Source organism: Rhamphochromis longiceps, linkage group LG16, assembly GCF_057381845.1.
Source record: "Rhamphochromis longiceps isolate RC_006_pf linkage group LG16, R_longiceps_female_GT1.1, whole genome shotgun sequence".
Taxonomy (NCBI): Eukaryota; Metazoa; Chordata; class Actinopteri; order Cichliformes; family Cichlidae; genus Rhamphochromis; species Rhamphochromis longiceps.
The window spans coordinates 26,129,654-26,156,611 of NC_140572.1; the positions used below are offsets into that span (position 1 = coordinate 26,129,654).

Consider the following 26,958-nt stretch of genomic DNA (forward strand, 5'->3'; position numbering starts at 1 on the left):
TTTTAGGCTAATGTTTGTAACATTTCAGAGGCGTACATTGTTCTGATCTTACAATGTTAAAATGAAAAAAAAGGTCATATCTTAAACCATTGTAATTTATGGTTTTCATTAATCTGTTCTTCTAAATGCATAAAAGCCTAGTGGCATGTATGTACAAACAATAAAAAATGTAAGTTAAATGCTTATTGTAAAACAATATGCCATTTGATGAAAAGTAACCTAGTGTGACTCAACTTTGTCTTTTTTTTGCACCTCAGTAAACAAAAAAAACAACAACTGATGTTCCAGCTGTGCGACACAGTGCTGCTTTATGTAAAGTACTTTTGCCCTTCAATAAAAATGAGCAGTAAACGTGCTCTTAGGGTGGTGTGATTGCAGCAATCGGGCTCATCACTATGATAGCAGGCATTCCTCTGGCACATTCATTGCAACATGTGAGCAACACACCAGTCCGCTTCAGCAGCAGTCTCACAGCCGAACAGTTTAATTTTATTAGACTGTTTTTCTATTTTAGATCTTCACCGGTGATGAGCGAATATGTGTCACCTCCACATGGGGAAACTCTTTGTTCCAGCCTAAGGACAGAGGGGAGGGGGAAACAGCAAGTGAACAACTTTATGGGCAGGGTTAAGTTAGGAGGTTGTGCAACAACAATGCAAAAGACAAACAAAAGACCCTTCCAAAGAACACTCATATAAAAAGTAATAAAGAAACCTTCCAATTCCTTATAATCAATACATATCTCAGATAAAGTGCATATAGTAAATGAAGATGTTTGCCTGGGAGTTGTCTGGATTGTCTGTGCTCCCTTTAATGGTCCAGTGCAGGGTAACGGTCATGTGGCGCCTCCAGACAGGATTTCTCTGGAGGACAATGGTTCCACTGATCGAGTCTCCTGCGCATACACTTACTGGCCTGTCTAGCATGAACAATGTCTGCTTCCAGTGTGTTGGCCTGTAGGGAAAAGGGACTAGTTAGTATAAAATCATATTTAACTAATTATGCATCAGATTGTTTTTGTGCTTTTCATGTTTTCACCCAGAGTTGGGGCCGGTGTTTAGCTCCACAGTTGCGCCTCCTGCCTCCAGGCTCTCGAAGCAAACAGTGAACCAGGCGGTGAATCCATGGAAAACTCCAGACTTCTCCACACAAAAATGAAACTGACCCTTCATTTCCTGAGAAACGAAACAGTCAAGCATTAGTAATAAAATCCAAGTTGGCTCATTTATAACTTTCCCATAAAAAATAAATAAAAAATGACCTCGAGATCTCCCACTTGTAAAGTGTACATGTCGAGGGAGATGACATCACAAGGAGCAGCGAGGCAGTCACATGGTTCAATGATGTGGCTGAACTTGGGCTTGGTGAAGAACTCCTGCTGTGCCAAAGGCCTCCAGAAACAAAAGTATTTAGCACAAGGGTAAAATGAATTATCAGTGTACTCGTAAATTATTCTAACCTTATATATTTCTAGCCAATATGTGATGAACTCTGATATATAAAAATGTTAAATGCAGGAGCATCTTAACCTCCAAGTGCATTGTATTTAGTCAGCTAAACAAAATATTATTGTAAATACTGATGAACAAAAAACAAGTCCCCAGATGAAAAAGTTTCACGTTAGATTTCAATTGCAACATTAAAGATAAGTCAGTTATCCCTATTTCTGTATTGTAAAGCGCTATATAAGTAAACCTTATTTACTTGTTACAGAAATTTGTGGTAAAAAACCTGGCTATGTTACATTGTAATTGTAATTTACATACATAAAACTGATGATGCCAAATTTTGTGTTATTATTTCAAAATTACAACTTACAAGATAATAACCTGAAAATCTGACATATCACTTTTCAGTAATGGACACAAGCTTTCATAGTTTGGTCCTAATACTGCCAGGTTTTTTTATTTTACACTAGTGGAAATGTAGTAATGGGAACACACATTAAAAGAGTGATCACTTACATTTTGGGGCTATTTATCACCAACCTATCAATATTCAATCAATAAAAGTAATTTCACTTTGTACTGGTGACAAACTACAGCAATTCCTACGTTTAATTGATCGGGCAGCGGGACAGAACAAGAGCTGAAACTGACTCTTCATTTCCTGAGAAGTTTAAAGTTCTAGAGCTCTAACGTGCTGCTGACATGGTAGAAACAGCAACACAGACAGCTCACTGAGCAGTAATACAGAAATATATTTATTGTACTGCTCTGTGTGCTTGTGATGATCAAATCACCAGAGTAGAGTTTTTGAAGAAATAATCTCATATTATTTGCAGCTCCAGTGCTGCATTTTGCTCTCATCGTTTTATAATCTTTACATATTGAGGTTAGATGCTCTTATATTGTTGATATTGTCCCTGATTGCACCATGCTGTCCACAGCTGATTTTGTGTGGAAAAAGAATGATGTGTAAAAGACTTTTTGTGTGAACGTGCACAGAGCCTGAAGCAGAAAGACTGGCTGTTGATAGCACAGCATCATGAAGCCTCTTATCTCAGACTGGGGTTTTAGTTTCTATCAAGCCAGCTAAATCAAGAAAGCCTGGATGTGTTGAACTTGCTTTGCAATATAAGTGTTTAAGGCAACGCATGAACTGGCACAAGGCTGTCTCTCAGATATGAATCAGAGAGGATGATTCATTCAAAGCTGGCCATCTAGCGGTAGAACAGATTTTGACACAAGCACATAAAGTAAGAAATCAGCCATTACTGGACTTAATAAAACAAACAAACAAACAAACAAACAAACAAACAAACAAACAAACAGACAGACAGACAGACACACACACACACAAACATATCTGTAAGTGACAGGACATTCCTCACTGTCAACTGTGAACTAATGGCTCTTACTGAAGAGGAGTGAAGTCGAGGCCATATGGCCGCTCCCAGAAGGCCATTTTCTCGGCATAATAGCTGTCGGCCTGACATGGCACAAAGGTGAGGGCCGCAGAGGAGGGCCATATCGTGCCACCATCTCTAAGCCAGCGGTCCCTGGCCAGCAGAACTGACTCCACCATGAACTCAAACTAGAGCATGGGGAAAAGGCAAAAAAAACAACAACGAAAGAAGCAATGTGGTATAGTAAAACCTGAACATGGGTAAGAGCAGAAAAGGATGTCCCACAACAATGTATTTTTTTTAAAGTAGCAGGACAGGAAGTGTTATAATTACCAGAAGGCAGTTACCCATCCACTCAGAAACCAGGACGTCCACCTGTTCAGGCAGCTCGATCTCCTCAGCCCGCCCCTGAAGCACCATGACCACCTCATCATAGCCGTTCTGCTTCACCAGCTGCCTGGTGTACTCTGCCATTGAACTCGCCTCCACAGCATACACCTACAACACCACAGATAATCTCCTTCCGTGCACTCTATACATCATGCTGTTTCCTCAATGCAGCAACACTCTTTGTCCAGCAGATGGAAGTAGAAGTACACCAATGTTCAATACCTAACTGGTGATTTTGCTCCTCTAAGTAACCACATTTATGTGAAAGATTTTACTTTTGGACCCTTAGATTCTAATTCGTTTTTGTTATTTGGCAGGAAACTTAAACTTAACTCACAATATATGCAGATTTTTCCTCATTATTTAAAAATGAATGCAATCTCATTTCATTTCAATCTGATTTCATTTCTCCTTATAACACAAAATCCAAGATTCAACATTACCATTGAGGGGCGTGCCAACTGAGCGCAGAACAGACTGATGATGCCAGTCCCACAGCCGAGGTCCATTACCCTCTTGCTGCTGAGAGAAGCACTGTTGCTGAGAATAACCTGCCGGTATGCCTCAGTGCGGCTCTTGTCTGACAGCATCTCCAGGTGAAGCCTCTGTGTCGTGAAACATGACTAAATGAAACACAGTGCCTAAAAAAATGTATGTACAGCAAACTGACAGGTAGCCACTGGCAGTTTATTTAATGCTCAAAAGTTAGACATTTTTTTAACTATAATAAAATACTGATCAAAGCAGTGATCAGTCACATAACTGTGCCCCTGTTAAACCTAACTCTTTATAATGAAAAGTGGCTTCATAAAATAAAACGTTAATTTCTAAATGGCAATATGAAATAAAATCAGACATATAAAATTTGCTTGAATTAAACAAGAGTTTTTGATAATTAATCGACTGATAAATAAACGACTCCAAATGGGATCCAAATAAATTCCCAAAACACAGCAGGGTCTAGTTACATGCTTTCCCCCCCTTGTTTATCAGGGGTAATGCATTCAAGAAAAGGCTTACATGTGTATATTTGGAAATCAGGGTCTAAAAGCAATCTTTTATCTATTCTGAGCATGGTTTCCCAGCATCTCAAGAGTAAATATATCACTGGAAACTCTGAATCATGCACCACTGAGGACCATCATCTTAAACCAGCACAGCTACATTGCAGGGTAGTGTCGACAAAAGACGATGCTTACTTAAAGTCTTAGTCGTTGCATGCTATAGTTACAATGTAAGACGCATGGCTGCTTAACGCGCTGGGAAACAGTTTATACTCGCATATTATGATCAAATCATCATTATCTTCAAGTTCATGATAATAATCTGGACATATGCAAAGCAATACACTTCTTTAAAATGTCCAACCAGCGTTCCATAATTGCCAAAGTATTCTTCATCTTGCCACGGGTCTTCTATTGAGGGGTCCTCCTCCTCCTCCCCTGCAGCATCCTGGCTCATGTAGCTGGCAGGGACATAACCTATGACCCCCTGCAGCTCTGCCCACCACCACTCTGAGGAGGGCTTCGCGTGCACGAGCAATCTGTCCCCTCTGCTGAAACTAAGCTGTGAGACCAAAAAAAAAAAGTCACACGGTTATTGCTGATTACCCCCACCTCCCATTTTAAGGCTAGGATCTCGGAGGTCTGCGGGTCTCTCTGACCTGATCGGTGCTACTTCCAGTGAAATCTGACCGGGCAACGTACTCCTCACAGGACGCCTCATCCTCATCCTCCGTCTGCATATTTGCTTTTGACACTTTCGCTGGTTGTTTTTCTCTAACAAACAAGCCAAACCATTTCACGTGCAGAGCAACTAAAAAAAACTACAAAAAAACCCCACTGTGTGTTTAGAGTGAATCGAGCAGCGAAACTCCTACTTTCAGCTACAGCGCGCACTGCAAACACTTCCTGTTTCGACGTAAGGTTGCGTTATCAAGCCTTCACGTGCTGTCGGAAGTTTCGAAACTGTAAGTTCATCTCAAACGAAATAACACGACATTTAACCCTGCATTTACTGCATTGTGCACCAAATATTATTAAGCTTCATTATGAGATACGTTGGTCTTCATATTCGGTTTGTTTCACAGTTGCATTTTCGTCCTTCTTCTGGTGTCATATTCACTTCTATTTCCAAATGGCCTCTATGTTAATATTACGTTAAGTAACTGGCCGACTTGAAGCTTGTGTAAAGCGACCCTTCACTGAAAGTTTCCTGAAAGACCAAAGAACAGAATTTCACAATTTCCTGGACAAAATGTTTGACTTAAAAGAAAATGACTTGAGGGTATGAAAAATTTATTTTTGATCTGCACGCTTTTCCCGTTGCCTCAAATTTAAACATTAGGTTCTTGATTAAAAATAACCCTGGACCATTCATGCAAATACATTAAAAAATTTTTTTGCAAGAAGATAAAACAGATTTAATATACTGCTGGACATCTCAAAGAATTTTAGATATCCTTCCATCCACTTTCTCAAAAACTTAGATCATAAAAGCTATAAAAAGGAAAGCATCCCGGACAAGTCGCCAGTTTATCCATACCTCTATATCAGACTTTAAATTTTTTTTGCCTTATTTATTCCTTTTTTGAATGAGTTTTTTTTAAAGCACTAGTTTTTTTCTAGTGCACTTTCTGCAGAGATTCAAGCAAAATCATTGTTGTCTTGTGTGTCTGCAATGAAATATTAAGATATATTATACAGTTAAAAATAAAATAATGTAAAAACCAAAATATAACAAAAATATTTATTAACAAATTATACAAATTAATAACACACGCACACACACAGAAAAAAAAATACATAAGTTTGAAGCTCAAACAGTTCACAACTTAAATTCCTAAAACACATCCACTGATTCCAGCGAGGAAGAAGGTACATTTTAAACATGGGCCACTTCAAACTAACCAGTTCATGTCAAGAATCCACAAAAGAAAAGCCATGGCATGAAGTTTGAGGTCTAGTTGAGTTTGTATGGGATAAACATGTTTCTCCCTTAACTCTGTAAATCGATAGACTTTGTAGTATTCAGTCCTCCTGAGTGTTTTAGTTTGATGTTCAACATGATGATCAAACATGTAGAACTGTTTTCAGAAGCATATCACATTCTTGGTAAAAAAAAAACAAAAGTCTCAGCTGTCTTTTGTCTTTGCCTTGAGAAAGGGCTTATGGAGGACGTCAAAGAGTCGTCTTGCCTGTAAACACAAAATGTCAACATGTTAAGTCATCAAACACTTCATCTACGCCGTGTATATTTATACTCAGCACATGTGTTTTCCTCACTTTTTGTGGTCCAAGTCCTGGGCAGACAACCAAATCTTCCTTAGAGGCACTGACGATTCCTTCTACAGACTGAAGAATACATCATGTCTGTTTATTGATTGGATCATATCCACTGACAACATGACTGAACTACAATTACACACTCGCAGTTGTTCATGAACCAATCAAGTTGCACATCTCCCTTTAGGCTTTGCAGACTCTTGTGGTATATATAGTGAGTCTTTAAAGAAATTTAATAAACATGATCAATTAATACTTGAAGTGAAAATTGTGAAAAATGAGGCACTCACAGAGAACGCAGACAGCAAAGTAATGGCATCAGTTTTGTTGATAGACTTCACAGTTGTCAGGCAATCTGTAACCTTGAAGTAAGCAGAGATCCAATCAGCATTTTCAGTATTCATGGTCTTAAAGCTACTGCAACATTTTGGCAAATACTGTACATTCCCATGTTATCATATCTTCCATGACATTTCTATAACATCTATTTCTTTTATTAAATGGGCACAAGTAGGCGAAAAGACAAAAAAAGCACCAAGAGCTCACATAGAAAACAGTGACTCTACACACACCTTTGACAGGTAGTCTTTTTCGACTTGCTCCTTCAGCATGTCAGCTGGCTTCTTTTCATACGACTTATACGTTTCCAGGTAGCGACCTGCCTCTTCTGGACTGGCAGTTCAAAATGAAAACGACAGAAAACAACAAAACACATTTAAAAAGACAAGAAGTGTTTGACTTTGTCTTTGAACTATAGTTTTTAGATGTTGGAGCCAGAATCACACTGATTATTTATTTTATATATGTGTCTTGTAGCAAGCTGCTTACCTCCAAGCCAAGATGAGAGTGCAGTCAGCCATGATGCACATGCGAGCCAGCTCTTTTAACGCATGATGAGGATCTTTCTGTAGTTGAACAGATGTTAGGGTTAAAACAAAATACAACAACAATTCATTCTTAAAGACTTCATGAAGTCACATTATTCCTTTAGATTTGCTACAAATTGAGATGTTGTAACATTTTTTCATTTTGACCCAAATCTGAGTCTTCTTACACAGTATCTATTATTTGGCAGCTCTGAGATCTTTATTTTCCTACGCACAGTGCCAAAAATAGTCTCCAGCTGCACCTCTTCACACTTCATTTACACCACTGTTAGCGAAACTAATTCAGCTGAGGCAAGATATACTTCACAAATGAGTAGATCTGCATTGATCACTTACATTAAGCTGCTAAAGGAGAGCTGTAATGTCCTGAAAAGATTGTTGTCTTGTTAATATATAAAACTTTTGGATGTTTACATTTTTGTCAGCAATTCATAAGGCCAGCTGACGTTACCAACCTGACAGCTGTTATCGTTAGATAATCCACAGTTTCATAGAGGTAATTTGTTTCCCCGTTTCTGTTGTTCACTTGCTTAAAAGCCTCAAATTTTGTTTCTAGTATTACCCAGATGTCCCAAAGCGGCCCTGGAGACACGAACACTTGCAGAACTATCACAAATTTACTTTTGAGTTCTGTGGCAGATGTTTACACAGTATTTAACAAAGGTGAGTATAATCCTTTGAAACAGTGTTTAAATGATAAATGATGTAAATTATATCACCTTATGGCACTTGCATTCTCCTGAGCTGACATTTAGAGTAGTGATTCTTATGAAAAGTAACACTCTTTACTGGACTTTCTCAATTTTGGACCTGTGGGTTTTGTCTGATCTGTATGTCTGCCTCATGGTTCCACATAGAAAAGAACTGTCAGAGGAACTGAATAATCTCAACACGAAGCTCCACAAAGATGGAAAAAACATAAAGAAAGATTGATTTCCACCTAAAAATCAGTGGAAGCACAGCTGCTGCAGCAGTAATCAGGAGGTACAAAATGAGCCATATTGCCACTCATCAGAGCTGCAGTGGCTGTCCTCCTAAAATGATGCCACCAACAGTGCACTGCTTGCACAATCCAGCTCTGAGAAACAGTTGGGTAAGTGCTTAAGACTTGGCACAGGGGTTATAAATGGAAATCAGAGTTTTTGTGACAGCTGTGAAGGACAATGCATAACATTAAGCTCAGTGGATGGCGTCCAAGTAAAAGAACTTGCTTGTTCTTCAGTACAAAACTGTAATATTAAACTTAGAGGAGAAAAAAAGGACATGGAAAAAAAAAACCCAAAACAAACCGATGAATATTGGGAGCACGTTCTTTGGGCAGTTGAGAACAATATAAATATGTTCAGTTCAAATGGGATCAAACATGTTTGATGAGGTGTGGATACATTGGTGCAAAAGGTGCTGGGGAGATGACCTTTATAGTTTGCACTATGAATGTACCAAAATACTGTCTGACACCATGACTCCTAATCTCCAGAAGCCGGCAGAAGAGGGATATTCCAGCATAATAATGATCCAAGGCACACTGCCCACATCACAATAGAGTTTCAAAAGTAGAGGGAAAAAACACTATGACCTTCCCTTTTCAGGTCAGACCAAGTATGCTGCCTGACTTGAATCCAACTGAACCAGTTTAAAGAGAAAGGATAGAGCAATACAAACCATCCACCTAATAAGAAAAAGAAAAAGTATACTCCATGAGGAGGAGGACTGAGTCTGTCGTGAAAAATAAAGATGGACACAAAGTATTAAAGTATAAAAAGATCTAAAATGCAGTAGCTGCACTGATTCTGCTTTTATTATAGTCGATCTAAACAGGATCTAAAATGAGTTACTTTAAGAGCAAATTCTGTTCAGCATAGATGTAATCCAGTTACAAGAAAACGACACAATTTTAAAACCAAGTGGTACTGCACAGGTGTGTACCCACGTCTGCTGTCTGTGTGCAAATCTTCTGAATGTAATACCACACAGCTGTGCAAAATGCAGTCATTATATTTCACAGATGTGTAGTGCACAACAAAAGAAAATGAAGCATGAGCGCAAATTAATTTGCATCACCACTGTTTTGATCCTGTCACAAGACGGCTTCTAGTTGCTTGGAGGAAGTGTAAAAGATTTAGATGAAAACAAAGAGAATAAGAAGATGGTATCAGTCTTGAAATCCTGTAGCAGGAAACTTTGTACAGCCTCCTCCTTTCCTGATATGTACAAACTGAAGCTATTCAGATATAGATTTCACAAGAGTAATGTTCAACAGCTTCTGAGGTACTGAATGATTAAAAAAGATGCAGGAGCTGCATTTGAAATAGAAAAAAAGTGCCTTAATGCATTATTTATGTGACTACAGTTTCAAATCACTTTGACGCATTTCTCACATCAGGAACACCATTCTCACCGCTCTTCTCAAATTAATAACACGCTTCCCCACCAACCTTAGCATTTCCCATTGCGTCTGTACAAACTGCTGTTGTTTCTGCACATACACTCCTTTACATTCCTTTTTAAGAATCTGAACACTTAACATTAGGCTCACGTTTTTGCAGTCAGTAAGGTTTTGATAAAAGTAGAACAATAAACACATTAAGACAATTGAGAAAAAACTCTAAACTGGACTGTATATTATAAGCATGTGCTATTTTTACTTTATCAGAGGAAATGACACCTTAGAATAGCTGCTGCAGCCATTCAAAGATCTTAATTTGATTAGATTTGACAATGACTGACACAGAGCATCCCCTAATGGTTTGATAAATAGTAATAATCTCCAAGTTACCACAAAGAAGTCAGGCCACTGAATGTTGAGAATACTTTAAATAATCAGTAATGCTAAAGAGCATCTTTACTTACCACGTCTACTTGAACCAGTAGCACTCGTAGTGTGAATGTGTGTCCAAGCTGTTTCAGACGGTCATGGATATAGTTTGGGTTGAGATTGTGATACCTCAGACTTTATGTCGAGTCAAAAAACAAACAAACAGAAAGAACATAAACCAACATCAAAGCAAAGCAAAATACACAATAGAAATAAAGCAAAGGAAAAAAGCATATTTTTTCAACAAATATAAGCATAGAAACCTTTTTTTTTTATAACAACATGATATTACAGTAACAGAAAAAAGTAAAACAAAAATGTTCCAGTGTGTGTGCAGTGACAACAACTTTTTCTTGCTCACATAAACAGAGTTTGTGAAGCACAAAAACCCACCTGAGGAAGAGAGCACAGGTTGTCTGTCCCAAGACATAATCTGGCACAACATCTCCAAACTCCCATGGGACACTCCTAACAAACTTCAGAATGGGGTTTCCTCTCTGTAGTGTTAGAAATAAGTTTTGGGGTTTTTGGGTGTCTTTTCAACATCGACTGCAATATATGCTCATAATAGAGTTGACACACTCCTCATTAAAAGCATTAACCCCATGTTGTAAAGGATGAACTAAGAGAGATAGAAAGAGTTGGGTGTAGAAGGTAAATTGCTACACACTTACAGAACACAGTATCAGACAAGAAAGGTTACTTGACCTTGAGTGTATAATAACAGGGTGCTATAGCCAACAAGAAATAGAGACTTCATTGTGTCAATTAAAGCTGACTTCAACATGAAAATAAAACATCGCTGGTAACAACTGTAAGGTAGGGAGCGGTTTTCTCACAAGATCCCTGACTAGAGGTTAATGACCGTTGCCATGCGGAAGAACCCTGAGGAGAACAAATCAGGGGGCGACAAGTCTAAACCATCGCATCTTCCCATCAACAGCCAATCACAATTATTTCCTGTTTTCATGTGTCTAATATATACTTTGAATTATGAATTGTACTTCACTTCTCCGTGTGCAGACTGCTTGACACTGAGGAGTCCACAGCTGTGCAAGCCAAAATCTGGGACACTAATAGGAATGCATGAAAGGACGCTACGGTTTTCTGTAAACCATAACCTGTTGGATCAAAGCTATATAGTTTTAATACATACCTGTCGAGGACTGACAATAATGGTGCTCCCAGATCCCACTGGTTTAGGACCGGAGCTGATGCCCGGTTCTGACCTTTGGCCGCTTCCCTCTATTTGACCCGTTGTAGCCTCTTGTGCCTCTTCACTCAGTTTGACATGGGGCCCTTTAGCCAAGTCCTGCACTGTTTTACATTTTTCTGTGCTGGAGGACACTGTAGATGGTTCACTTTGCCTCACACAGGTAACTTCAGCATTATCGCTCCTGGGCAACTTGGAGGCAGCATCTCTACGTGAAGCAGCAGCCGCATTGCTTTTACTCTGGACGATGTATTCTGCGTAGGAGACCGGCTGGGTCACTGACTGAGCAGGCTTTGTGGTAGCTGAAGCTGAAGTGCTTTGTCCAACTTTGGAAGCGAGTTGAAACTGTGGCTTTGGCTGAAACGCAATCACAATGATCAATCAACAATCACAATCAACTCTCTGAGAACCGATAATTTAACTATGAATTAAATCATATCAAACCACCATTCACGAGTCTGGAAATCCACCTGACGAAAACCCTTTATAGATACGTTTTTATAGCTCATTTTTAAACGAATCTTACGTTAAAAATTTAAATTGTATGCTTGAAGACTCGTTTGCTAGCAAGCCTGCTACGTAACCGTGAACTTATTTTTTTTTAGCAAAATACAGACCGGTGTTCTTTCTTTAGTGAAAGCAGAATCGTCCAGGTTGATGTTAAATCTCTTCTTCATGTCTGTTGACAGCTGGAGAATTCTCAAGTAAAAACATTAAGTTGAACTTGCAAGAACTCGCTTTCTGACACACAATGCAAGGTTGCAACGGCACTTCCGGGCCAATCCTTTCAGAATAAAAGCACAAACACACAGCCTTTTCAGTTCCTTCTGTCACAGGATAAAAACAAGCGTTATTACGCGATAATTATGCACTAAACTAGACTGTTGGCATGACATGCAAGTAAGTTAAAACAACTTTATCAACACGACCTTAATTTGTCTTGATATTTCCGAATAATTAGTCCACGTTCACACAGACCCGCAACTGATTTGAAGGTTTTTTAACATTCATTTTAAGGACATTTTTAATGCGTGTCATTCCTCATTAGTGGGATTAGGTGTCCCACTTTAGCATTCGTTCCTCATGTCAAAGCATTGCCCCTAATTCTGTTTGGCTCTGATTTTCAAAGTGAATACATGTCTCAAAGAAACGTGTCTGTGATAAACCACCTATGCATCCCTGTTGAAATCCAAAGGCGATTCAAAGAGAGAACGGTGGCTTAAATATATGTTTTAACTGTTTTTTGCCCCTAAATTGAATGGATACAAGAGTCTATGAAGACTATTTATTAAAAATCTTAAAAATAAATCTAGCTTTCTATTCATACCAAATTCTGGAAAAATTATGAAAAACACTTCAGGCCGAAAATATTTCTAAACAAATATCAGCAGAAGTGCATCAAAACCAAAATCCAAGTTTGTTGAGTAAATAGCGTTCAAGAGAGTAGCTTAAACTACATGCCTAAACTATGTGTGCAGTGGACTAAATTTCCACACCACCACTTATGTACACGATATGGCTATATAGGGTTTTTTGCATTGCAAGCTAAAGTAATTAATAAATAGGAAAACACCGAGATATAAACATGTCAAGTTTTAATGCATTTGGCTGCGCTTGGAGTTGCCTAGGAGACAGTGACGCCGCCATTCAAACCCGCGGAGCATGGCATGTTGGGATACCTTCCCCATCATGGCGGGGCATCTAGTTGGCTAACGACTACGGTTAGCATATTCAGTGACTTCTTAGCTTCGGGCAATTTGCATTCATTTGGCATCCTCTACGCGGGAAGCGCAGCCATCCAACATTAACACAGTAAGTTTGCGTCACTGAAAGGGCTGTATGATGAACGAACGAACTAATCTGTTTTGTTGAAAGAAGTAGCAGCCAAGTGATTAGCAAACTAAGCTAACGAGCATGCTATGGCTAGCGGTAATGTCCTCGCTGGAGAGCAAGCGGGCAATGAGCCGACATTGAGGCCGAGGTGTGCAGGCAGTATAGTTGTCTTTTACTGCTTTCGTGTTGCCTAGCTGGTAAGCGTTTAGGTTAAAGGGAATAATAGTTTGACAAACATCGGAATTATTGTTCTTTAAAAGTAAGCTAACGTTAACTAGCAGCAACCAGCTGCAGTCATCTGTGAATGAACGTTAGCTTTAGCAGCGCAGGCCCGACAGCGGCTTATCTAACGTGTTAACGAACTGTCGCAGTTTGAAACTTTGTGTCCCTTGTTTTCGCCATTCATTTAGCTTTTGGTAAAAAAAAAAAAAAATTTAGCTTTTGGTCTGCGAGTACAGGAGGGTTGTATTTCGCAGTTAATCAAAACTGTATTATAATATATCTGTTGCTGAAAGGCCAGCTAAACTAGCTCAAGGTAACTGAATCCAAAAATAATGTGTTCTCTGGCGTTAGCCTTAGCTTTAATAGAGAAACGTAATGTCCACTAAACGTGTTAGCTATTTAACACCGTGTGCATCTTAGCGTAGTATCGTCTTTGTTTTCGTTGAAGTAACCAGTTCTGAATTTATCCTTAAGTGAAGCCTTTACGTCCCGAAATTGGCGTTATTAATAATGTTTGTGAGCATTGGTCCTTTTCGCAGGTTATGTATCCATGCTGGCAAGGACTACTGATGGCTTTGTTAAAGCTTTAGCGTTACAAAACCACTTCGTCCGTGAGTAATGTGCAGAGTTTAATGGAAAGAAAAAACCGAATTAAAATCCTCAAATAAGCAATTGGGACCTGATTGTAAAAGATTTATAGAATCGTTTTTTAGATGTTACTTAAGATGTCCGTTGATCTTAGATTTTGGCTAACGAAGCATTATTGCTTAAAACTACGTGGCTAAGTTACACTGTTGAATACTTTTGAAATATGTTTGCCTTCACATTTCAGATTCACCTTTGTGTGGTAGACGGCAAGGGTAAACTACCTGATTCTGGTTATTATGTGCTAAATGGGTTATGATATTGGCTTATAGTAGACATATTACTGGAAGTGCTAGAAAACTACTTTCTTCAGTAGCGGAATAAAAGAGCGATGTTTTGTTCTTTGGACATGTAAATATTAAAGGATACTCATCTGCTAAATCTGTGTTATCTATGTTGATTTTTCTGGTTGATACTTCATTGTTTATTTCCAGAGTAATCTTGAAGAGTGTTAATTGATAATTTTCCAGAAATATACCAGTTTTAATATGGAAGTTGCTGCTCAAGACAAGGGACTTAAGTGTTAAACGTCAGTCTTTTTAAAAATTAGAGAAATGTAGGAAGATGGCCGTTTGATGGTCTGTTGTTGTTTCACAGTAAAACTTGTGATTAAATATAGGCCAAGCTATTCTGTTTTTCTTTCAGAATATTGTCTGATTTTGATGTACTGGTTTATATCCTTTTTCATAGATGAGCTACCTTAGTTTCCTAGTAGAAGGCTATTCTCAAATAATTCATTTGTTTTGGTAAAATCAAAATCAGTATTAATCGCACCATGGCTATATTATTTGTGAGGGAGCATTAAGTTGGCTTGCCATGGGGACTGGGTAGAGTACACTGTCTTTTTTTTTTCTTTCTTTTGTTTTAGAAAAACAGAGCAGCTTTAATCACAGCCCTACTGATTACTTTGGGGGCAGTTTTTGTACCTTTGGATAATTGCAGGGGCAAATAAAACACAAGTGTAGTAAAACAAATTTTTCTTCAGACTCATGTTAGGCATTAAGAATATTTCTCCCACGACATTTAAAACCAATTAGATCGGGCTGTTTTTTTTATTAGATACGTGAATACCACTTAAATGGTATTTAGTCATCAACAGTGGTTGACTCATAACAACCAATGATTACTGTTTTGCTCCAAATCAGTAGAAAGTTTTCATCCTTACATGTAGTTTGAGGAAATATTAGCAGTTTCAGTAGCGTTACCAAAATGTATACTAAAGTATGGTGAATCTATACTTCTGTTGGTATGGCATCCGTTTGTTGCTCAAGTTAAATTACCTTTTTCTCTCCCTAGAGTTGAGAGAGGGAACAGCACAACAGTGACATTGAAATAATCTTTTACAAGATCAGCATAACAGCATAATGGAGTGTGCAGTGGACATCCCCTCAGGTAAGCGATGCACAAGCCCCAAAGAGGTCCGAATCTGTTCAGATTTGACTCATTTTGTTTAAGTTTGTTTTTGCCCCACAGATTTCAGTGTTAAAGTGTACGTATGTGCCTCAGTAAATTTATGTGAAATGAATAAAATATAACTTATATTTATTGTTATCTCTAATTTATGTGAGATTTAAAATAAATGTACAAAAAAATATCAAGTTGCTTTTAATTTCTGTAAAGCTCCATGCTGAACTGGTCTCACTGCATGATTGCGGATGCCTTTTAGTATTCATTTTTGGGATGGATAAACCACAGTATTTGTGCTAGTTTCTCTCCTCTGGTCTTCGTTTCACCTTGTGTTTTTCTGTTTCACCATATGCTCCTCTCTTTGTGTAAAGCTCTTTACTTCCCTTTGCACATAGCAAGCCCATTGACATGAAGATAACTAAATGATTAATTAGTCTGTTTACAGTTAATTAGTTATTTTCCCAACAAATAATGATCTGTTCAGAACGAGAGTGACTCACTGGAAACACTGCTTGTTATTAGGCATGGACACAAATACGATCATTGTTGAATATTTGAATAGATAAGATAAGATAGAACTTTATTAATCCCTCGGGTGGGTTCCTCTGGGAAATTCGACTTCCAAAAAAAAGCACAGCAATGACCGAAGTTACAGTTACAATAGTGATTAAATTATTAAAATACAAAAAAAAAAGTAATGGTTTACATGACTGTTCCGTCTGAAAATATTGTTCTTTTGCAATGCTGTGTAAGATGTAATGTCCTATTAGTGCCAGGTGGTGGTAGTATTGATCAGAGCTGTTTACCTATCACTAATAAACAATAAGCAGGCATCTGATTAGTAAAAATGTGTTTACATTGTACAAACAGGAAAATGTAGAACCAAACGCCACTGCAGCTGCCAAAAAGTCGTTTTTTCATCTTGGGTAAAATAATTACCAATAATTAGATCTAGTATTCTCTCAAACAGGTAAAGCTACTATCTAGGTATGCACTGTAATTTGATAGTTGTTTGGGTGGGCTGTGATTGCCAGTGAAAACTAAATTGTGAATGAGATGTCAATCCTTGTATTCCAAGTGTATGGGAAACACAACCTTAAAGCCTGTTGGGAATGATGTAGTTGTTTGGGCACAGGTTTTGCTGCCTGCTGTTCTGTCAGTATCATTGATCAGCTGCTCATCCCATCTACTAGATGCTTGAAACTGGCTGAATAAGGTTATCAAAACAGACTGAACATTCAGAATATCTCATGCTTCATTATGTTTGACCAGCGCTCTTGAACACCATCTGGCATTCCCCAGAACCATGTACAGAGTTGGTTACAGTTATCCCTCTCTCTAGATGGTTCTAGTTTTCTCTTGAACTGTTTTCACCCAGTGTTGGATTTGATATTGAACAGGATATTCAAGATACCAGCTCCGTGGACACAAAGTCCAGTTTGGAGCACAAAGTCTGTGTGATGTTTTGTTACAAAAGTGTTCGAATTACGCAGGTAATTGTTGAGTGAATTCACAGAGTGTGTGGCCATCACTCTTCCTACTGGGTGCTCTTGCCTTACAAAAAAAACAAAACAACTATACATGAAAAGTGGTAAATTACCCAACATGGTTCTCTGGGTATTGTCAGTAAGTTTTACCCATATTCTATTGCAATATTTCATTTTATTATCGTTGCCCGACATTATACCGGTATTACCGTGAACGGTATGATATGACCCAACCCTAATGCTGGTGCTAACCAATATCTGTAAACTATCTCATAACAGCTTGCTCACAACATTACACTATAAACTAGATGAACCGTACAGAACTAAATGGTATCTGCTTGCTGTAGATTTTTCATTTTCTGTTTGTCAAAGACTTGTGTAATTTGAAATATTGGATTCCCTGTGCAGGTGAGGGGGAGGCACCTGAGAAAGATGACATGAATGCCAAGGAAGAGCTTGAGCCTTCCCACAAGAAAAACAAGAAACACAGAAAACACAAGAGCAAGAAGAAGAAGAGGCGGAGGAAGGGCGAGAAGGAGAGTAGTTCAGAATCTGGTGCAGAGTCTGATGTTGAGCCTCCACCTCCACCGAGACCTGTCAGGACCACCAGAGCCAGGTTGGAAAAATTTAAAATTCTAAACTAAATGTGAGACTTGATAAGTTGGCACAGTAAAAATTGTACATTACTTAATATTTAGGATTTTTTTTCTTGCATACAAAAGCAATTGATTAATAAAAGTTTCATTTTCCAAAACAAAATAATCAGTTTTGTTATTCAGAAGTGCTTAGATTTCTGTAGTTGACTCTTTGCCGTTACTGTACATGGACTGATTCATGCTTACTCTTGTGCCTTGAAGGCCTACATTTGACCAAGGAAAATCCTGTATTCAAACCATTGGAAATTATTTGCAATCTTAAATTTTAATAAGAATATTTTCTTCTTCCTGCTCCTTTTCACACATGGTTGTAGTGCTTTATTGATAGAAAGTGTGGTTTGTTTGTTTGATCTGTTGTACCAAGTGTGAAATAAATAAATGAAATGAAGATGTGATTGTTCATTATGTAAGTCACAATTGTAGACAAATGTAATCTGACTAAAACAACACATAGACGTTGCATTTTTCTTTTTTCTTTTTAATGTAAGTAGAAATAACTGAAATTGTAAACCACTAAAATAATATAAAAGTTGAAGTTGTTTTAAAAAAGGCCTATATTAAATGGGAAGCTTTTCTAAGAAAAGTCACAAGGTGCCTTTTTTGTTGGGCACAGACTGCACGAATTGTAAAGATTTTTGATGGATCTGTTCTCTTTTGATGAGCAGTTTGAGAGGAATCACAACATTTAATCAGCTACCTCAACAACCAATGATCTGTGTCCTCTCTAAACCGTGGTGCAGAACAGACACGTGCACATTATCTGAATTTCCTAAAGGTCTATGTCTACATGTTGTATCTTTCTTTTGTTGGTACCATTCATTCAATTGAAATTGCATGACTGTCTGCATCTCTTTTAAAACACTCATGACAAATCAATTTTGTCTAAATGAGCCCATGGTTGCAATTAGGCTGACCTCCACTTCAAAGCCAGTTAACAGATCTATACATCTGCGCATAAAAGTAGCAGGTTTTGCCTTTGACTAAAGACTTAATGAATTCTGAATCAACCCAGTGTGCTATTTCAATAAATTTTCACTGTCTGTGAACCTTTTTTGATAGATTAGCTGAATTTTTTTGTTTCAAGTGTGTTAATTTTTTTTTTTAGCAGATTAACAAAGAAAAATCTCTTTAACTTAGTTTTTGTTGTATTTTTAGTGCCAGACTGGCAGCAGCTGCAGGAGTTGGAGACCAAGGAATCAAGGAAGAAAGCAAAAAGGATCCAATTACAGGTAGGAGAAAGTCAGACATGGCTATAATTGATAATTGCTTAAAAAGCAATGGTGTAATGTCAACTTTTTTTTTTGTCTTCTTTTTCTTTCTAAATTGTGATTTTCTTCAGATCGTATTGATACAGAGGGAGAGACAAAATCCAAAAAACAAAAAAGGCATGCAGCTAAAAAGAAGAAAAAAAAGAGAAAGAAAGATGAAAAGCAGGAAAGGAAATCCCCATCTCGCTCCCCTTCTGAAAGCAGCTCTGCCTCAGGTTCAGACTCTGAAGGTGAAGGAGGCAAAGCATCTGGTGGTGGTAAATACTCTCCAGCTGTGGCATCTGACCTCAAAGAACCAGTATCCAGACTGGTTCCAAAAGGCAAACGAGGGGAGGAGAAACCCCTTCCCATCATTGAGCAGAAATCTGAATTGCTTGGAGTCAAAAAAGAAGAGACATCAGATATCGATGTGCCCACAACTGAGGCGCAGGACAGTAACATTAATGAATTGGAGGAGAAGCCTATGAGATCACCCCCTGTAGACCAGGAAGAGGCAGTCCAGATGGCAACAGTTAAAACAGAGTGCAGTCAGGGAGATGGTACATTCAGCCATGCCCAGGAATTGCCTGACATAATCCCAAAACAGGAAGGTGCTGCTCAAAGAGATGACCCAGTACTGAAAGATCAGACAAATTCAATTCAAGGGGCGAAAGTCACGGAGGATGAATTGCGTAATTCTCCTTCACCTTCCAGAACCGTAGAAATAAAGAAGAGTGAGTCAGGCCCAAGTCGGTCACCATCACGTAGTCCCAGCAGGCAGGAGTCTCAGACAACATCATTAGTGAAAGAACGGTCAAGAACCCATTCCAGGTCAACCTCAAAGGGAAAACGATCTGCAACTCCTATAAAGCACGCCCGTTCTCGGTCCCGCTCCGAGACCCCTAAATCCCAGACGAAGTCACTGTCTCCCCCCCGCAAGTCTCCGAAAAGAGTAAGCCGTCGGTCCCGATCTACTTCTCACTCTGTCACCCCTAAAAAGAAAGTGTCAAAGTCTCCAAGGAAGTCCAGGTCTCCGAAACGGCGGAGGAGTTCCCTATCTGTTTCCCCAAAGCGTCGTCATCCTTCTCCGTCTCCAAAAAGAAAGATATCACGGTCCCCTAAACGTGACAGGCGGAGGTCACCATCTCTATCTCGGTCTCCGAGGAGAAGTCGAAGGTCAAAGTCTCGTTCCCGTGGAGGCACGCGGCACTCCAGGACCCGCTCACCTCGCCGTGGGGGTGGAGTTGGCAGACGTTCGCTGTCACGTTCAATCACTAGACCACGCCGCTCCCACTCTAGATCCAGACGTCCCTTTGGCCGCTCCAGATCACGATCACCAGCAAGACGTACTGGAGGGAGACGCTCCAGGAGTCGATCCTTGTCTCGGCGCAAGCGATCACCACTCCCCAGATCCCGTCGTTCAAGATCTCGGTCGGTCCGCAGGAGCAGACGAACTCGGTCACGTTCTATTGTAGTGCTTAAGCGCAGTCGTCGCTCCAGATCCAGGAGTCCCCGCAAACGAACAAAATCCAGGACCCCTCCCTCCAGACGGCGGTCTAAATCCCGATCTCCAGTCAGAAGGCGCTCTCGTTCCCCTGCTAAGAGAAACCGTTCACCACCACGGTCTAGTAGACGGTCTAGGTCTCGCTCATTGACTCGAAGACACCGGTTAAAGTCACATTCACCACCGCCTAGCAAAAGGAGGTCCAAAACTCCGAGGAAGAGTGGAAGAAGATCAAAGTCTAAATCTGAGTCTGCCGACTGCAGGTCTAGGTCTGAGTCAAGTGGTGGGCTTTCTGACAGCTCATCTCCAGCCAGATCCACATCTCCTTCCCCAGTTAAACAGAAGAAGCCCCCCTTGCTTAAGGTTGCTGGGGAAAATGGAGGACTTGCAGCTACAGAAGGTGAGACCTTTTCCCTTCAAAATATTTAAGTAAGCCATTGAAACCAATGTTTTTCTCCAGATGTTTTTATCTTCATATAAGTGTCCCAATTCATGTATTGCCCATTAGATTCAAGTAATCAATCATTTAATTGATTGATTGGTTTAGTTTATGCAAATGTGCATATCTTCATATGATATGTCATTGACGTTGCAGGTGCTTGGAAGCCAGTACTCCCAGCAACATCTTCCAGCTCTGAAATTGGGAATTCTTCAGAAAAGTTGCAGGATGAACTTGTTAATCAGACAAGTTCAGATTCTCCTCAAAAAGGGGGAGATGTTTCCAGGTCCAGGTCTGTTTCTCAAGAGCCTGGCACTGGCACGGATGGGTCAGATTGTTCGGAAGGCTCAGATGAGGAAGTGGAATCTCCAGTTAAAACGGGATCCAAAAGCCAGAGAAGCTCCTCACGTTCAGCATCTCCAGAAGTACAGAAAAAGCAGCTTTCCCCATCTCCCTCACCTGCGGAGCACAGAAAACTTTCTCGTTCAACTTCATCACCTCGGCGTTCAGCATCAAAGTCTACATCCAGAAGAAAACTGTCCAGGTTTGTTTTGTGGTATTACATGATACCAAAATAGTAAACGAGAGAAATCTCTCCCTCTTGCTTGTTCTGTAGTTGTTAAACTGTTGGACTGTGTACAGATATTAAATGTGAGTACAGTGTACGGTTATCAGTCTTATCATTTACCTTCCCTTAGGTCCAAGTCTCCAGTGAAGAAAAGAGAATCTGTTTCTCCATCAGAGAGGAAGAAGCGGCGGTCTAAATCTCGGAGCCCTGCACGTCGTCGGAGATCAAGGTCACGGTCTGCCACGCGACGCAAGCGCTCACGGTCCAAGTCACGAACCAAAACGCGCCGGTCCAAGTCCCGTTCTGCAACCCGCAGGAGGCGATCTCGTTCACACTCACCAAATCCCAGAGGAAGGAGGAAGTCCACAGAAAGGAGTAAGCGCTCTAAGAGTCGCTCCACTGGCCGCAGAAAAAGGTCCAGATCAGGAGATAGAAGCAGGCGATCCAGATCTCGTTCACCGGATCGTAGACGCAGGTCAAGGTCGAGGGGTCGAGGGAGGCGCCCAGTATTTCGCAGTCGATCCTTTGACAGACGAGACAGGTGGAAGAGGGAACCTAGCCACTCTCCAGTTCTCATCCTCCGCAAACAACGTCGCTCAGGTTCCCGGACACGACGCAGCACCAGCAAGACTCCTCCACGGCTGACTGATCTGGGTAAGACATTTTGATGTCATATTTCTAAACATTTATGCAACGTGTTTACGTGATTTTTCTTTTTGTGCTCCACATATGCAAGAGGTTTTGTTTCTTAATTCCATTTGCTTTATCTAAGCTTCCTTTGCCCTAATGTGTTTCCCCTCATTCTGTCAATCTTTTACCCTCCTTTCCTCAGATAAGGATCAGTTGCTCGAGATAGCCAAGGCTAATGCTGCTGCCATGTGTGCCAAGGCCGGGGTTCCAATTCCTGAGAGTCTTCGACCAAAAGCCATCCTTCAGCTCCCTCTGCCTACTCCATCTCCTTCCCCCATCTCCTTACCTTTACCTTTGCCCCTTCCAATGGGCATGGGAATGCCAAACATGCCGAATATGCCCAACATTGGTCCAATGGGGTTACCAAATATTCCGGGAATACCCAGCATGTCAAACATCACTATGAGTGCTGCTGTGGCAAGTATGACAGCAGCTACTATGACCGCTGCCTTGACCAACATGGGTGCCCTGGCGGCCATGCCTCCCCTTGCTCCACTTCCTACAATAACTAACAAGCCTCCCCCGTGCCTTGTCCCACCAACACCATCTCTTAACCTGGACCACATCGAGGAAGCCAAGAGGAAAGTCACTCAACAGGCTAACATACATACCATCAAAGAGCTTACTGAGGTAAACGTGTGGTTTTGCTTCAGATTTTGATTGACGTTGCTGTTTTTCTGAAATCATGTGGAACAGAAAATATTGTAGTGCAGTGTTTTTTTTTTGTTTTTGTTTTTATTTATTAATTTTTTTAAATCGTTCAAGGCTTTAGTACATTTATCTTTTTATTTGAGTAGGTTTATGTCTATTGAAAGAATAATGTGTTGGATATAGCCATCTAAAACAAATCACAGTAAGTGCAAATTGAAAGCAGTTAGAATATTAAATATTTGACATAGTGACATAATGTTTTTCAGGGTTCAGTTATATTGAGGTGAAGTTGTTTGTCACCATGCAAAGAACACAATGGAATTTCTTTTGCTTGTGTTTTCTACTTTTGAACCCCATAACATTTCTGTAATGGTTCATATATGTAAAGTATGGACCATTCTTTACCTGATGTTTTTTTTTTTTTTTTTTTTTTGTAGAAGTGTAAGATGATAGCAAATAGCAAGGAGGAGATGGCCACTGCTAAACCACATGTCTCAGATGATGAAAGCTAAACACCCCAACCCTCAAGGTAAATGTCTGTCTTTATTTCATTTCTATATTAGTCTGTACCTTCGTCTTTATTAGGGCTGCCACAAACGATTATTTTGATAGTCGACTAGTCACCGATTATTTTTGCGATTAGTCGACTAATCAGATCATGCATCCATTGAATGTAAAACGTACAGCTTATTGCACCAGCATGCATCTGCTCTTATATAACAATCATTAGCTTACAGTTTTAAGTGTTTAAGGTATGTGCTAACTAAAAATAAAGACAGGATGATAGTTTATTAAATTTTAATGAAGTTTGCAGATTGTTTCGGTGGAGTTTAATAAACTCAGCCGTCTGCTCCTTGCTATCTAAAATATAACAGGACACTGGAGTATATTCTCGAGCGTCTCACACTTCTGATACCGTAATCAGTTGTCTGCTTGACGTTTATTCAGCTGTGTAAAAACTATAACTTTAATCTCAGCCTCAGATTTACTCAGGGACAAATAAAATACTGAAAAAAGCCAAACAATAACATTTTTAAGTTATCTAAGTGACTTATATATGTTTAACCTGAGTAGTGAAAGACGGCGGTGGGTTTGAAAACGATTTGCCGGAAGTCCGGTGTTCTCACCGGCTCTAGTGAGCCTTGAACCTCGGCTAGCTAATGAGCTAGTGGGTAACAGACGTCTCCGAAAACGGAGCGCTTTTGAAAATATGTGGTGTCTGATAAACTGAGCAGATGTTTGAAGTTTACACAGCTACATTCTCGTCTGAAAATATGTTAAACATTTATTTTGTGACCCAGAAAGAATAATAAGAGTAATATTAAAACTAACTAGCTGCCGCCATTGTTGGAAACTGAGCAGGGCTGCGATGGGCCGCGCTATGAATTCTGGGACACAGTTTCTTCTTCTTCAGCGTTTAATGGCAGCTGGCGTCCTTGTACATGCAATGCTGCCATCTTCTGTTTCAGTCCGTTATTACACTCTTAAATCCTACTACTTATTCCTGCGTCTTTTGGGATCTTACAAAGCTTCCAACGACACGTCGACTATTAAATTAGTCTTCGACGATTTTGATAGTAATCGTGGCAGCCCTAGTCTTTATATTAATTTCATAAATTATACATTATTCTCCTGTAGGTTCCTCATTCTGCTATGTGCTGCAACACCTTTCAGCAGCTTAGTCATTAGGCTCCATCAAATAAACTTTTTAAATTTAATTTTTATATAATTGAATGACACAAAGTTATAGCCCATCAAATGTGAAGTGTCCGTGTTGTACATTCAGAAAGGTGTAGCATTCATTATTTTCTAAGGAATGACTTGTAAACTCTTTGAAATTATAAACATTTTAAAAGTGATAATGAATAATGTGTCTGGTTTTTATTTGACTGTTTGCTGTGATTAGTGTGGGCTGATTGTTTGTCCATAATTGTGATGAAGTCAGGCCTCATTTACAAGTAATCACTTTAAAATCTTGGCAATTCCAAAGAGTTCACAAGTTCTTTGTTTTACGGTAACTACATTACTAAATCACTAAAGCCAACTGTGCAATTTCAGCTTTAAAATTGCACATTTACTATTATAGCTGCTCATCTGACAGTTGAAAATATAAATTTTACTTTTGTTCTTGTAAATGACACCATTTGTGTTCCCCATAGCAACGGAGACCTCTAAATATGTTATTTTTGTTCATGCAAATATTTAGGCACTAGGTCATACATTAGCCTGGAAAGGCATGCAGCTTTTAGTCTATAGCTGGTGGACAACAACTTGTGCACTGCCAAAACGCCTTGAGTGGAGCGCCCCCCTCTAATATTAGTACTAATTTAGAACACAAGCACGTCAACATCAGTAGAGCTATTATAGTTTAAGCTCACAGGGTATACGGACCTGAGAACAGCTATACCAAACCAAATAATTCAGAAAAAATAAATGCACATTACAGCCCTGTTTTTGTGCATAGATGGTGATCATTTAATCAGTTTTGTGATTTTTGTCGATTATTCAAACTAGACAAAATACCATACATTTATATTTTCCTCTGTCTTTGTCTCTATACAGCCTCTTCCCTCGAAGGACTGAAGGAAAACATTTTTTGTCTTTTCCCCCCCAAAAGGACTTTTCTCTCTGTTAGACAGATGACTTGGTTGAGTGGAGGAGCACTGTAGTTGTCATACACAACATAGGAGTACTGGCCACTGCCCACTCTGCTCCCCGGTTTGTAGGAGTGAGATACAACCAGACTTCCACCTGTGATGCCACTGAGAAAACTGGGGACTCTGGGGCGTGCAACAGTTGGACGACTGTACTGTGTGTGTGTGCGTGTGTGTTTGTACATAGTGACTTACACCACCAACACCTCAGTGTTTCTGCTTATGCAAGCAGTCACTGTTGTAAAGACTGAAGAGGAAACAAACCAAACTAGTGGCGCAAGTGTTTTTGTAAACTGCCTCCAAATTTCTCTACATTTGTTTTACCTTCATGCTTTCTTAAGAATTGTGTTCAGTGGAGACTGTTTCCTTGTTCTGCTGTATTTTTCCCTCGGTTATCTCTAGTCCCTGATTTTATAAATAAATAATGCATATTAAGGTAGAGATAGTAGATCCTCACGTGTTTTAATAAGCTTGGATCTCCAGGGTGTGTGAGTAACCACAGGTTCTTTTGAAGGAAAGAGTCATTTGAATATATAGGTTGCCAAAAAAAAAAAGAGTGCTTGAATTGTGGCAATGAAAAAAAGAATTTCATTTCACTAAACATGACTAATTCAGTTTGTACTGCCCTGGGTGTTCTCCCCCTCCCCCCTGTTTTTATAGCACCAAGCTGATCTTTGATTCTGTCCTGGTCTTTCATTTGGGCTTTGTTGGGATGTTTTGAACTTAGGAACATGTTTTGCTTCAAATTTTGAAAGGGGAGTTTATTTTTCCATCAGTATGGCAACAAGTGCCATTTGTCAGGCATGACAAGCAGTCGAGATTGATGGGTTGTCTTAGAGGTACTTAAGACAAGTGGTGAATATCCTATATTTAGATCACAGGCAGAAACGGTTGAGAAGGTTTCCTGATGAGAAAAAAGAGGGGTGCATATTCATAGAGTTCATCAGTACAGGTTTATCAGGTTTTTAGTTTACACATTTAAATGTCAGTTGTTTGTGTTTATGGGCCTTTTTTTTAAGAGGCAGACATGGCATGTGAGTACCAAGAAAGGTATGGTTGTATTGTACTGAGCTGGGGTTAGCGCATGGTTAATACTGTAGAATGAGTTGACGATGCTCTGTTTTTGTGTATTTGACAATCAGGTTATTTCTCTCAATATGCTTGTTTTGAAGAAAGAACTGTAGCTGCTTGAAATGTACACGTCTTGTACTCAGGTGGCAAATACAAGTGAATTGATATCAAGAAAAGTGTATCGTGCAAACATGAAACGCCCAACAAACCCTTTTGATTTAATTTCATCACATTTAATATTTGCTTTCCATGTAAATGCTATTACATTATCCTGTATTATGTGGGCCGGGAAAACATGTTTCATAGAATTAATTTGTCCCTAACTGAAGAACAAAGACAAACTTGGTGCTCTTGGGAAAACTGACAGGGACGAGCTTCTTCTTCTTCTTCTTCTTCTTCTTTTTTTTTTTTGCTGGTTTTACAAAAATCTTGCACTCATAATTCATT

At 39.4% G+C, this 26,958-nt stretch overlaps 3 protein-coding genes across 4 annotated transcripts; 1 reads left to right on the forward strand and 2 right to left on the reverse strand.

The window, feature by feature from the left end:
• Nucleotides 1-125: 125 nt before the first annotated feature.
• prmt2 (protein arginine methyltransferase 2) lies at nucleotides 126-5,152 on the reverse strand. The gene is made up of 9 exons (XM_085385089.1): nucleotides 4,902-5,152; nucleotides 4,607-4,804; nucleotides 3,682-3,843; nucleotides 3,182-3,346; nucleotides 2,861-3,036; nucleotides 1,262-1,391; nucleotides 1,039-1,175; nucleotides 780-954; nucleotides 126-575 (listed from the first exon to the last, which is right to left on the reverse strand). Exons 1-9 carry the CDS (start codon nucleotides 4,980-4,982, stop codon nucleotides 543-545), a joined length of 1,257 nt encoding a protein of 418 aa, XP_085241215.1. The 5' UTR covers nucleotides 4,983-5,152; the 3' UTR covers nucleotides 126-542.
• Nucleotides 5,153-5,972: 820 nt separating this feature from the next.
• ercc1 (excision repair cross-complementation group 1) lies at nucleotides 5,973-12,236 on the reverse strand. Its single transcript, XM_085385377.1, has 9 exons — nucleotides 12,055-12,236; nucleotides 11,381-11,794; nucleotides 10,618-10,721; nucleotides 10,260-10,359; nucleotides 7,351-7,427; nucleotides 7,095-7,194; nucleotides 6,813-6,884; nucleotides 6,523-6,591; nucleotides 5,973-6,434 (listed from the first exon to the last, which is right to left on the reverse strand). Exons 1-9 carry the CDS (start codon nucleotides 12,112-12,114, stop codon nucleotides 6,372-6,374), a joined length of 1,059 nt encoding a protein of 352 aa, XP_085241503.1. The 5' UTR covers nucleotides 12,115-12,236; the 3' UTR covers nucleotides 5,973-6,371.
• An 855-nt stretch (nucleotides 12,237-13,091) lies between these two features.
• On the forward strand, nucleotides 13,092-26,938 carry sona (SON DNA and RNA binding protein a). 2 transcript variants are annotated; one of them, XM_085384118.1, is made up of 10 exons: nucleotides 13,092-13,249; nucleotides 15,434-15,529; nucleotides 17,440-17,647; nucleotides 18,843-18,916; nucleotides 19,027-20,838; nucleotides 21,034-21,421; nucleotides 21,576-22,099; nucleotides 22,278-22,765; nucleotides 23,224-23,315; nucleotides 25,349-26,938. In XM_085384118.1, the coding sequence occupies exons 2-9, from the start codon at nucleotides 15,502-15,504 to the stop codon at nucleotides 23,296-23,298; spliced, it is 3,597 nt and encodes a 1,198-aa protein (XP_085240244.1). In that variant the 5' UTR covers nucleotides 13,092-13,249; nucleotides 15,434-15,501; the 3' UTR covers nucleotides 23,299-23,315; nucleotides 25,349-26,938. The 2 variants fall into 2 exon arrangements, with proteins under 2 accessions (XP_085240244.1, XP_085240245.1); XM_085384119.1 differs by lacking the exon at nucleotides 13,092-13,249 and adding an exon at nucleotides 13,326-13,467.
• Nucleotides 26,939-26,958: the final 20 nt, after the last annotated feature.

Coding starts and splice junctions, on each gene's coding strand:
- ercc1 (XM_085385377.1), bottom strand. CDS start 12,114: ATGAAGAAGAGATTTAACATCAACCTGGACGATTCTGCTTTCACTAAA. Junction 11,795..12,054: donor TCACTAAAGAAAGAACACCG/GTCTGTATTTTG, acceptor ATTGCGTTTCAG/CCAAAGCCACAGTTTCAACT. Junction 7,428..10,259: donor TACTGGTTCAAGTAGACGTG/GTAAGTAAAGAT, acceptor GTTCAACTACAG/AAAGATCCTCATCATGCGTT.
- prmt2 (XM_085385089.1), bottom strand. CDS start 4,982: ATGCAGACGGAGGATGAGGATGAGGCGTCCTGTGAGGAGTACGTTGCC. Junction 1,176..1,261: donor TACAAGTGGGAGATCTCGAG/GTCATTTTTTAT, acceptor TTCGTTTCTCAG/GAAATGAAGGGTCAGTTTCA. Junction 576..779: donor ACAATCCAGACAACTCCCAG/GCAAACATCTTC, acceptor CTCTGTCCTTAG/GCTGGAACAAAGAGTTTCCC.
- sona (XM_085384118.1), top strand. CDS start 15,502: ATGGAGTGTGCAGTGGACATCCCCTCAG. Junction 18,917..19,026: donor CAAAAAGGATCCAATTACAG/GTAGGAGAAAGT, acceptor GATTTTCTTCAG/ATCGTATTGATACAGAGGGA. Junction 20,839..21,033: donor AGGACTTGCAGCTACAGAAG/GTGAGACCTTTT, acceptor TTGACGTTGCAG/GTGCTTGGAAGCCAGTACTC.